At 47.4% G+C, this 12,110-nt stretch overlaps 1 protein-coding gene and 1 long non-coding RNA gene across 2 annotated transcripts in view; one reads left to right on the top strand and one right to left on the bottom strand.

The window, feature by feature from the left end:
- Positions 1-6,978: 6,978 nt before the first annotated feature.
- The window catches only part of THBS4 (thrombospondin 4), a 40,757-nt gene continuing 35,625 nt past the window's right edge, over positions 6,979-12,110 (bottom strand). The window contains exons 17-22 of the mRNA XM_040622141.1: positions 11,180-11,358; positions 10,522-10,570; positions 10,228-10,424; positions 9,425-9,597; positions 7,722-7,861; positions 6,979-7,195 (exon numbers count right to left, since the gene is read on the bottom strand). Of these exons, the coding sequence (XP_040478075.1) occupies positions 7,134-7,195; positions 7,722-7,861; positions 9,425-9,597; positions 10,228-10,424; positions 10,522-10,570; positions 11,180-11,358 (800 nt within the window). The 3' untranslated portion in view covers positions 6,979-7,133. The remainder of the gene's footprint in view (positions 7,196-7,721; positions 7,862-9,424; positions 9,598-10,227; positions 10,425-10,521; positions 10,571-11,179; positions 11,359-12,110) is intronic.
- LOC121100701 lies at positions 7,829-10,217 on the top strand. Its single transcript, XR_005832457.1, has 3 exons — positions 7,829-7,914; positions 8,714-8,855; positions 9,823-10,217. It is a non-coding gene; the product is annotated as an uncharacterized LOC121100701 (long non-coding RNA).

The raw sequence follows: 12,110 nt of genomic DNA on the forward strand, positions 1-12,110 counted from the left end.
TATCCTGGAGTCTTGAGTCTGGGAGAAGAATGGAAACCCCAAGAAACACCGGAGTCGTGTTTCTCTAGCATCCGGCAGAATGAGCTTTCAAAATAAAAACAAGCTGGAATTTGGGAATTAAAGTTGTTTTTCTCACAAACCTGAGTTCAGGGTCTGGGTTCATGGCTACTGCAGAGCTGAGGAGGCAGGCCATGTGAAGAAAATACTTTTCATTCTTTTGTGAGAGGCTCAGGAGTAGACCTGGGTTACTTCTCAGTCAGGCGTCTGGCCGGAAGAGGGGGCTTTCCTTCTACAGGCCTCCGGCAGCCGCAGCCCTCGGGGTAAGTACGTGCATTTAGGCATCCTTCTAGGGTTTAACACGGGGGCAGGGAGGAAAGAGAGGTGCTCCTCGCCACATCCCCAGCCAAGGCTGGCCCAAGTCCAGCCTGGCACATTCCCCGGGCCAAGTGGCCAGCCCGTGAGGCTCTGATGGCTAGAGCAGGGCCGCCGGGCCTTTGGGAGACGCCGCAGCCCGCTGCCTGGTGAGGCACCCGGAGCCGCGGGGAGCCGCACCAACGTTCTCTCACCCCCTGTACGGAGACAGCCCCCTAGTAGACATGGCCTGCAGTCTAGAACGACGGTCTCTGCCAACCCGGAGTGGAGGCTGTATTTACCCAGACTAGCACTGGGCTGTTTTTTGTTGGTTTTGTTGTTTTCTTACGAGGGCAGTGCTTGTACACAGAAAGCACAATTTATGGTTACTTTAATTTTTTTTTTTTTTTTTTTTAAAGATTTTATTTATTTATTTGACAGAGATAGAGACAGCCAGTGAGAGAGGGAACACAAGCAGGGGGAGTGGGAGAGGAAGAAGCAGGCTCATAGCAGAGGAGCCTGATGTGGGGCTCGATCCCATAACGCCGGGATCACGCCCTGAGCTGAAGGCAGACGCCCAACCACTGTGCCACCCAGGCGCCCCTGGTTACTTTAATTTTTTAAATTAGTGTTTGATTGATTACAGATACAGATGGCAAAGCCTTAAGTTTATACGTTCTACTTAGAAATTTTATTACTCTTCCATACTCTATAAGTACACAAATGTACTTATTACTCTATTGCAAAATGTATCATCACTTTTAAGTTTTTGATTGTTTAGTCTCATTTGCAAACTTAAATTTCCACAAGCAATTTCAATTGCATTTATAAATTAAATATATTAATTTATAGCATCTAAAATACTGTATTTATAGTAGACTATAAACTTAGTATGTTTATATTTCATTTATAAATTTAATTTTTTGGTCATTTGACCAAACCTATATAGGTACTCAAGTAACTCTTGTAAATATAACAAATTTATAAATTGTGGATTTAACTTATCTTAACTACCTCACTCTTATATAGTCAACCAAATTCTTTCATACCATTTAACTTAAAACCAGAAGTCTAAAGTCAAATACACAACTATACATTTTTAATTGAACCACAAGTTCAATTTATTAGATTCTCTAATATGCCAAATTCTTTAAAACATTTCAAGTAATTTATTTGTATTTAAAAATTTTTCCCCTTTTTAATTTAAATTCAATTAACATAAAATGTATTATTTGTTTCAAGGGTACAGGTCTCTGATTCATTAGTCTTATATAACACCCAGTGCTCATTATAACACATACCCTCCCCAATGTCCATCTCCCAGTTACCCCCCCCTCCCCTCCAGCAACCCTCAGTTTGTTTCTTATGATTAAGAAGAGTCTCTTATGGTTTGTCTCCCTCTGTGGTTTCGTCTTGTTTCATTTTTTCCTCTCTTCCCCTATGATCCTCTGCCTTGTTTTTTAAATTCTACATATCAGTGAGATCATATGATAATTGTCTTTCTCTGACTGACTTATTTCGCTTAGCATAATACCCTCTAGTTCCATCCACGTCGTTGCAAATGGCAAGATTTCTTTTTCTTTTTGATGGCTGCTATTTTTTATTTTTTAAAAAGCTTATTTGAGTAATCTCTGTACCCAGCATGGGGCTCAAACTTACAACCCTGAGATCAAGAGTCGCACGCTCTTCCAACTGAGCCAGCCGGGCACCCCTCAAGTACTTTAAATATCACATATTCAGGGGCACTTGGGTGGCTTAGTCGGTTAAGTGTCAGACTCCTGGTTTCAGCTCAGGTCATGATCTCATGGGTCGAGAGATGGAGCCCCTCTCCCCCTCCCACGCTCAGCGGGGAGTCTGCTTGAGATTCTCTCCCTCTGCCCTCCTCCCCCATGCACTTGCTCACTCTCACGCTCTCTATAATAAATCAATCAATCTAAAAAAAATACCATATATTCAAAGATAATTCCTAAACCCTACACAACAATATAAGATGGTAGGTTTAGCATCTCTGTACTTAATTTTAAGTTTTCTCAGGAGAAAAAACCCTGACCCACTAAGGCAATTATACTTAAAAAATTTAGGGTAAACTTCTCAGTGAACTGAGGTTATTAACCAAAGATTTGGGCAAGGATGTCCGTTCTGGAGCTGTGGACACTGGGGGGGGATTTTGTTCGTAACTCTGAAAGGAAGGCTGAGTGCTCATAAACCCAGTGATTTTAGGGACCCTAAGTGTATGGCCTTTAACAAGGGTACCTTGTGCTTCACTCTTCTTGATTCATATCGTTAATGAACTAGTTCTCTAGTTTCTTCCAGACCAGATTCTTTTTTGTTGTATCAATATACTCCAAGGTATCTTTCTAGTCTGGGCCATAAGAAATGCTTATAGATACTTAAATAATGGGTAACTGGATTCTTTTATTTTTCTCATTCTCTTTCACTCGATAGCCCCACATTAAAATTAACCTAAGGGTAGTCACCTGTAATAATTCCCAGATATAGGAATAATAACCTGGGAGAAGAGGAGGAAGAGCTTCCTTCTGGTTGGATGGAGGCAAAATGTGCTCCATCCCCTCTCTGCCCCTGCTTCCATGTTCCTGGGCCTTCTCCCCACAGCACCAGTGCCCTCCTCCTGCCCCAGGAAGTCTCCCCACATCCTGTGGGAGTCTACCCTAGTATGGTCTTTCCCCATGGCGACATGTCTCTTCTTTTTCCCAGTCACCCCTCCCTCAGGACCCTTGATCTCATGAACAGTCAGGAGGAAGATAGGCAATAGAATGAATTTATCCTAGTTGGTGAGTGAGTGAGGGCCGCTCCGACTCCTAGTAAGATTCAAATGAAGACCTTACTAACATGAATAGAACGCATAGAAACTCGAGTTTCTGCCGTAGGGTTGGATATAAACATTTAAAAGTCCCAGATTTCACTTTGGGGGAGAGGGTCCCACACCGGCTAGTCCACTCCCGTAGTGTGTTGCTGGTATCTGGCTAGACTTTCCCAAGTGTTCCCTGATTCTCAGAACTTCTTCCACTTCTCCCCCTTTTTTTAATTGAATCTGTTTGACATGTAATGTGTAAATTGAAGCATTACGACTTGTTAATTGGTACATTTATATATTGTAATATGATTGCCATCATAGTGATATTTAGCACCTCTACCATGTTATATAATTATTCTTTCCTTTTAGCAGTTGGGATAGTTACGTTTTAGTCTCCTAGTAGATTGATGACTGTAGCACAGTATTGTCTGTATTCACTGTACTACACTTCAGCTCTCCGGGACTGATTGACTATTCACTACAAGTCTGTACTCTTACACACCATCGGTCTTATCCTGCCTACCCCCACCCTCTGGTAAGCACCGTTTTACTCTGTTTTTTAGGAGTTTGACCTTTTTAGGTGCCATATATAAGTGATATCATACGTAAGTACTTACCTTTCTCTGACTTATCTCACTTAGAATGTTGTGCTCAAGGTCCCTCATGTTGTCGCAAATGGCAGGATATCCTCCTTTCTCGTGGCTGAACAACATTCCATCATGTATATTTACCACATCTTTTTTATCCTTTCATCCACTGGTGGGCATTCAGGTTGTTTCTATATCTTGGCCGTTGTGAACAATGCTGCGATAAACATGGGGTCACAGGTATCTAGTTGAAGTCCTGTTCTCCTTTCCTTTGGGCATATGCCCAGGAGTGGAATTGCTGGGTGGTATGGTAGATCTATTTTTAATTTTTTGAGGAACCTCGATAATGGTTTTCATAATGATTGGACCAATTTACTTTCTCACCAACAGTGTGAAAGTGTTCCCTTTTCACCGGCTCCTCACCAGCCTTTGTTGTTTCTTGTCTTGATGACAGCCATTCTAACAGGTGTGAGGTGATAGCTCTTTATGGCTTTGATTAGCATTTCCCTGATGCTCGGTGATGTTGCCTATCTTTCTGTGTGCCTGTTGGCCATTTTGATGTCCTCTTTGGAAAAACGTTTAGTTCTGTCCATTTTAAAATCAGACTTTTTTTTATTGAGTAGTATGATTCTTTGTATATATTGAATATTAACCCCTTATCTGATGTACGGTTTGCAAAATTTTTCTCTCATTCTATAGGTTTTTTCATTTAGTTTCTTTTCCTGTGCAGAAGTTTTGAGATTGATGTAGTTCCACTGCTGACTTTCACTTTTGCTGTTTGTGCTCTTGACATCGTATTTAAAAAATCATTGCCAAGACCAATGTCAAGAAGCTTTTTCTGTACGCTTTTTCTGGTACTTCTCCATTTTTTTTAAAAAAAGATTTTTTTTTAGACAGAGTGAGAGGGGCAGAGGGAGAGTGGAAGAAGACTCCCTGCTGAGTTCGGAGCCTGTCGTGGGGCTCGATTTCAAGACCCTGAGATCATGACCTGAGCTGAAATCAAGAGTTGGGCACTTGACCAACTGAGCCACCCAGTTGCCCCAGTAATTCTCCATTTAAACAAGAAGTTTTCTGAAAGTTTCAAACTTTCTATACCAGTTCCCACGATATTGAGGAGGGATGACTAGAAGTAAGACAAGATAGTGTACCCACCCAGTTGTGTGTTGGTAAATGTTTCACAGTCAGCTCTCTAGTGCTCTGCTCTGTAGTGTTTGCCAATTTCTGTGGCGTAAATATTTCCACAATGGCTAATTTCAAACTATCAACAGCTTGACAACTAGCTCAAAAAATTCCTCAAAACTTAGTGGTTGGCTTTCACGAGCTGGTAAGCGCTGGCTTCAGCACATCACTGGATCTGTTTGCTCTCTGTATGTGATGACTTTGTCTTCCCAACAATGTAATAAGCTCCCTAAGGGATGCAATTAGATTCTTGATCTCCAGTAGGCTGATGGCACTAGCATGGTTATAGACACGAAAGTATCGATTAAGGAAACTTTCTTGTGGATATATTGCTTTCTCAGAGCAATGGCACAGCTAATAGCAGGGAGACTTGGGGGTGGGCAGGGCACAGGAAGGCTCCCTCCTCTTTCCACCGGCCTCAGGAAGCAGTGAAGGAGAGAACAGGGGAGCCACAGGATGGTTTTGATAAGGAAACCAGGATCATTGAAAGTCAGATCGAGATACTGTAAGAATTCACCTCAGATTCGCATCCAGATCTGATCAACACACCTTCCCCTCAGAGATTGGTGTATTTCCTGTCCAGGATCTGCTGTGTGCTTTGAGGATGAGAATGAAGTCTCTCAAGAAGTGGATCTGTGGTTTTCATCACAGACTGCCTAGGAAATTGCCAAAGACTCAGTAGAAGGGCATTAAAATGGCTCTAAAGGTCTGACCTGACCGTACTGTTGATACGGTGGATGGAGGAGCTCCTAGAGTCCCTAAGGGCCCGGGAAATAACAACCTTTGAGTGAGATACAAAAAGTGACGCAAAGGGGTAAGATTGAAAGAGGACAGTCTCTAACCAAGTGAATTTGTCCTTCTGAGGGTTTTTTGGAATTGGGGAAGATTTGTAGATGTAGAACCACAAATTGGAAAAAGCCCGTGACAGCAAGATGGTGCAGAAATCCTCGGAAGGCAGCTCCTGGAGCGGGATCCCCCTGGGAGACTAGACAGTGTCAGCAGAGGGAGCGGTTGGTAGACAGGCCTGAGTTGCGTCCACTCCTTGAAAACCCTGATGTGGGAGATCAAATGTGCTACGTTACGAGGCAACATCTGTCTCTGGGCTTGACGTGTGTAGATGGATACCTCCAAACCCTCCATATCTCGTATTTGTCACGCCTGTGCCATTGTATTTTCTGCCTACTGAAATCAAACTGGTGACTGTGTCTCTCCTTTATTTAGAATCAATTTAAGAGACCTCCAGGAATTTTGGGATAGGAGAATATTTTACTACTCAGCAATAGTCTTTGAAACAGAATTCTTAGGGAATTTATAAAAACTAGCCAGGATCTTTACCTTACAGATGGGATGGTAAAAAAAGCTAGCGTAGAGAGGAGGCAATCTCTGCCCTGCTCTGCTGTGGTGTCACGGACACCACCCTAGTTCGAGCCTGTGTTGTGAGGAGCTGTTTGAGTTGTAAGAGGGCTCGTGTGATCCATCTACACTATTGTCCGTGTTACTTAAGAGGCAGCCAGCCCGCCAGCCAGCAAACACGCACTAGATACTTACTCTGTTCTAGGTACGATGCTGGGCATGGGGGATACGGATGGTAAGACAGGGTCCCTTAGCTCAATAAGATTACCTTCCACTAGGGGGAGCCAGATCTATAAATAAGCAGAACAGCGGTGCGGAAGGTGCGTGTGGAGTGGGGGAGAGGGCTAGAAAGGACTGGACAGGTTTGCTCCAGGATTGGTCAGGAGAAGTCAGCTTGGGGAAGGTTCCCCCAAGCATGTGTTTTTGAGGCTACTTCCCCAGAAGAGGGAGGCTGCTGAGGTGAGCCTGGCACCTGGCCGCCTTCTCTGTGAAGCTAAGCGGGAGGGACCAAAGAGGAGACCTCTGGCCTGGGCCTTCCTGACTCACACACTTGCTCAATAATCTCCTGACTGAGCCCGTCCGAGCCAAAAAGATCCCCCTGCAAGTTCAACATGCGTCCCTCCAAGAACAGTACACAGCCCATCAAAGCCTGGGCCACACGTAAGCAATGTCTGAGTAACATGGTTTTTAGAAATTCTCTCTCCTTTATTGTCACATTCATATAAAAAGTTTGATATATCTGGATTGGTACAAGAAAGCCACAGTGTATATAAAAAAAAAAGCTGTAGGAAGTTAAAAAATAGATGGCTTTAGTGTTTGGAAAAGCAGTTACGGATTGCTTCCTTGGTTTAATTATCCAGGCGATCGAAGTTCTGGGTTTGAAACTCTTGGAAGTCCTCTGGGATGGTGTCTGCAAACAAGAACAGGCAGGGGGTTAGGAAGGCTCCTTCCACCGGAATCCTGGTGCAGCTCGTGCTGTGCAAGCATCCTGTAGGGGTCACTGTCAGCCCGAGCAACAGGCCCCAGATGACTCCGCAGCCATTTTCTACCTCAGGCTGCTTTGTAAATTGTTGGCTTAAAGCCCAGGAGTGCTCATTGACAGGCCTGAAGGAAATTAGCAGGCAGAATGGATTTTGAGTGTGATTATGTTTGAGCCATGAGAAAATAAAGGCTGCCTGTAAATTAAATCTGACGGAATTTCTCACTGAACCCCCAAATCCTAAGCCAAGCAGTTAAATTCTGTGGGTCTCAATTTATCTATCAAATAGGAAAAAAAAAGATCTACCATTTACTTTAGTTACACAGAGGCTGTTACATTTTAATGAAGATGGGGCATGAGCTTTGGGCTTCTGGGAGGAAAATGTGCAATAAAAATAAGGTGGTATTATTTAATTCTAGTAATAATATTGTATAGTAGTAACAAGAATGTGCGTTACCATTGCAGCGATACTTGAGGTTGGACCAAATGATGTTTTCTTGGGAGAAGCAGAACACACCGAGCCGGCCTCCACGCATGGTGGTGTCTATGGTGACCCCGGAGTCGGCCACCAAGTCGGAGCCTTCATAAAATCGCACTCTGCAGATGACACAGCCCAAGCCGGTCACCAAGAAACTCAAACCCAGGTCAAGGTACAACCCACTTCTTTGCTGTTCCATAATCCATTTTTCACAGGCCTGGACTGTGCTCCAGCTGCTGCCCCTTCCCTACTAGATGGGGGGCTCCATGCAGTCGGGGCTGGCTGTTCATGCCCTCCCATACTCTCTCCCCCAAAGGCCCAACGTGATTTGGGCAGAGTCAAACTCGAAGGTGCCTGCTGAGGAGTTAAAGAGAAAACACAGTACGACCCAGGACCAAGAGACTTGGTGACCTCACTGTCCTTTGGGTTACCTTGTCTGGACACCATGCTTAAAAACCACTGCTTTTCCTCTGGTCTGATTGATAGAATCTGGTGGAATCTCAGAGTAGTGGTCTCTGTCGGGAGCAGTAGCACTCCCTAAAGAAGGGTTTTAGAAATTTGTGGGGACATTTCTGGCTGTTCCTCTGGCATTTTATGACAGAAGCCAGGGAGGCTGAATGGCTTACAAGGCCTTGGAGAGAACAAGAAAAACTCATCTTGCGCCCTATATGCTTTTGGAGTGTCCTCCAGACACTTGGGTAGGTGAAAAGCCCATTTATAATTATCTGGACCTAGACCCTAACTTCCTCTTACTTGTGAACATCAAGTATTTTTTGCGCTGTTTTAATATATACTGAAATTATGGAGTACTTTGTTTTGCTTAAAAAGAATTGTTCTCCCTTTTAGAAATTAAGTCACCCGCAGAACAATCCACATTAGAATGTCACTGCTTCTATTTCATGGTGTGTTGTAGTGTAGTGCTAAGTGTTTATGTGATTTTGTTACAAATTATTCTTATTTCTCTATTATAGGTGTTAGGGATCAGATCGTATTTTCTATGATTTCATTCTGGGAGAGAAAAGGAGGCCTTGTGCTTCACAGGGCTGAGAACACGATCGTCTTACTGTGCGGCAAACAGTACACTGGACTCCATGTCTCACAGGAGAACAGAACGTGAGTTAGTGTCATGATTTTTTCCCCACTAGGCTGGCTTCCCGCCCTGGTCAGGAGATTGCAATGGGTACTCCTTCCTCAGTGCGCTACAGGGGGAAGGCCTGGCAGTGAGGAGACCAAGGTCAACTGAGATCCAGACACCGCCTTCATGGCGTTTCTAATCCAGCAGGGAAGAGCCGGTGAGCGACTCCCTGCAGTGCGCTGTGGACTGGTCATGAGTAAGCGCCGTCCAGGGCAGGTGTGGCTGAGCCACTCCTCCCCTCACACTGGCCAGCATGGCAGAGAGGGGCTCACCATCCTCCCCTGCTGAGACAGGCTCCCCCCCCCCCCCCTTTGCAGAAGGTCCCTCTACCCCCAGCTTGTCCTTAATGTCCAGGTGGTTAGTCTGAGCTTGGGTGTCTCCTTCCCGCTTCTTTACTGGGAGCCAGAGCCTGATGTCTCGGAAGTCCCGGCGTGCCCTTGGAGGCCATCCTGGGTCCAGACTGCTGAGGGCAGCCAAGGCCCTGTGATGCAGAATGAGGGTGAGCTTGGCTTCCCGTGCAAGGTGAGGAGATAGGTCCTGCACGTACCTGATGTAGCCCACCTGGGGCCTGTGCTGCAGGAACCAGCGGTAGGACACCTTGTCCTTCCAGCCCACGTTCCTTGAGTCCTTCCAGAGCAGCCGCACCTGGTCGCTGGTGTCCCCAGTGTGCCACAGGGAGTTGCGGAGATGCTCCCCGGGACCGGTCTTAGACTTAACGGCCTGGAAAGGATATAGGCAAGGTTTTAGAACAGAAGGCACAGCCCACCCTTCCTGCTTCCTGGGTCCCTAGGGGTGGTGACTTCATGGTTACAATGTGGCTGCCTTAGATCTGGACAAAAGCATAAACACTTAAATGCCCTTTTTACTGAGGTGACCCTTAATCCCTGAGTCATCAGCGCTGGCTGATACCCCATCAACTCCATGTTTTTCCTGCTGTAAATCCAGTACTCCCCACATCTGTCTGAAGAGTGCTCAGAAGTCTGCCTTTTCCCAGAGCAGGAGTGACAGAGGCAGCATCTCAGCCTTCCTAGACGGAACTGGCCCCAGCGTGGGAACAGATGAGCCACTTTCGGGTGTGGTGCACCTGCTGACATGCCCCCAGAGCTCCCCCAACTCTTGATCCCCACTTGAGCTGACAGTCTCCCCGTCGGTCACCCCGAGGTTAGGATGTGGCTGGTACGCAGGAATGAAGGCAAGGCCCAGGGTGGGCTCTGGTGTTCCCTGCCCTGAACTCAACACAAATAACCTCGATTCCATAGACGAACTAACTGCCCTATGGGAGAACAGGGCTTACTTAAAAGGAGGGTGAAAGGCTCGAAGGGGAGAGGAGTGGCTGAGCACTGTGGCTACCTTAAGCTGGATGCCGGGTTCGGCGACAGCCCGGAACGGCGTGGCTTGCCAGTATGTCTGCTCTGTCTGCTTCCACATGACCACGTAGAAGCTGGAGCTGTCCTGGTAACCGAAGATGAAGCCGGCGTAGTCATCGTCCGTCTGGGTGTTCACGTGGAAGGTCCCTTCAAAGTCCACTCCGTTGAACGCCGTGTACCCTGGAGGGATCCGAAGCAGATCAGAGAAGCAGACCGGCCACGTGAGCAGCCGCCGGGACTGCATTCCACCCACGTGGTGCGGAGGCCCTGGACCTACCCACTGCCAGGCCGGGATCGCTGTTCATGGTCTGCACGATCTCCATGCCCTGCAGAGAAAGTTAAAGTTCAGGGCCATCGTAGAGGGTGGGCAAGCTCCAGGCAGCCCGGAGCCTCCAGCGGCACTGGGGAGTGCTCAGCGAGCTCCGACCCCCACGCACAGATGGTGGTATCTGAGCAACTCTCTACCTTGCTGGGCGCTCCAGGAGCGCACATACTGGGGGGGGGAGAAAAGGCTGAATAGAAATAATTTTGCCAGAACTGTAATGAAGGGTCTGTTGAATCTGCTTCAACTTCTAATGACTGTGACTTGCTGGGTGACGCTAAAAAATCGAAGCCTCTCCGTGCCTGCCTGCTGTAGTTTCACAGCAAGGAGGACGTGTGGAAGGCGGCCCGCTGGAGAGAGCAGGAGCTTGGCTCTGGGGTCAGACTGCCTGGGTCCCCACCCCAGCATTCTCAGCCGCTCCCTGCCGTGCTCCCATGAGCCATCATTTCCCGCTGATGGGTACACCGGGGCCTAGCGGCAGTGTCTGTCACAGGGCTACGGTGAGCAGTCCGTGCAGTGCGGGACGCCACACCCTCTCGCGGTTACCTGCTTCTCCCAGAAAGGCCGGTGCGGACAGGCAGAGCCGAGCTGCTGCCAACCACGGGGCACGTACCTGGTTCAGGACCACCCAGTTGGGATCGATCTGAGCGTCTCCTTCAGGGTCCAGGACCACAGTCTGGTAGGCTCTAAAGTCAGTCAGGGTGACCTCTGCATTCTCCGGGCAGACGTCGATCCGATCGATGACCTGGTCCTGGTCAAAGTCTGTCTCGCAGATGTCTCCCACGCCGTCGCCTGAGTGGGGTGGAGAGGAGGAGAGGAGCTGGCTCCGGGCCGCACGCACCGCTGCTCCTTGACACAGACAGGGCTGGGCAAGGAGCTGAGGGAGCCCATGCCCCACCTCCAGGGCCAACTTTTCAACCCACGTGGGCAGAGAAGCCCAGAATCAGCCACGTCTGAGGTGGCCCTGGGCCCCGCCCTGGAGTCTTCATGGTGGCTTGGTGAACCCCACTGTATGTGACCAAAAGAATTTCCTGGGGACAGAGTGGAAGAAGAAACACTGCATGTTCTCTGAGGACACTGGGGTTCACCAACTGGTGGATCTTGAGGCTGACCTTACATAAGCAAATGTCTGTAGCACTGTCTCTAGTCCATACAAAAAACAAGGAAATTGTTGTCATCAGACTGTCCCTAAGACCATAATTTCTGATGATCCTTAGGCTGAATCTGGCTCGTAGGTTTTGTTCAGCTGACATGGTATTAAAATATTTGAATTAAATACTGCATGGCTGTGGATGGACATGCCCTCGCCAACTGTCTCATTTCTGGCTTTGTGCAGGCTTATTGGCCTGGTCCCCGCAGCCCTCTGAGTCTGTGAGCCCATCTAAGCCATTGCTGCTGTTCCCTTCTCTCTGTCCTGCTCCTTTTCTGTGACTCCTGGTGAAAAGGAGCAAGCAAGATGCTGGCGCAGTTGCCCAAGCTCCTGGAGCGGGAGCGTATGGCTGCTTCCTGTCCCGTGTGACCTCATCCCAGGGCTGCTCAGAAGC

This window comes from Ursus maritimus, unplaced genomic scaffold (genome assembly GCF_017311325.1).
Source record: "Ursus maritimus isolate PB19 unplaced genomic scaffold, ASM1731132v1 scaffold_5, whole genome shotgun sequence".
Lineage (NCBI taxonomy): Eukaryota > Metazoa > Chordata > Mammalia > Carnivora > Ursidae > Ursus > Ursus maritimus.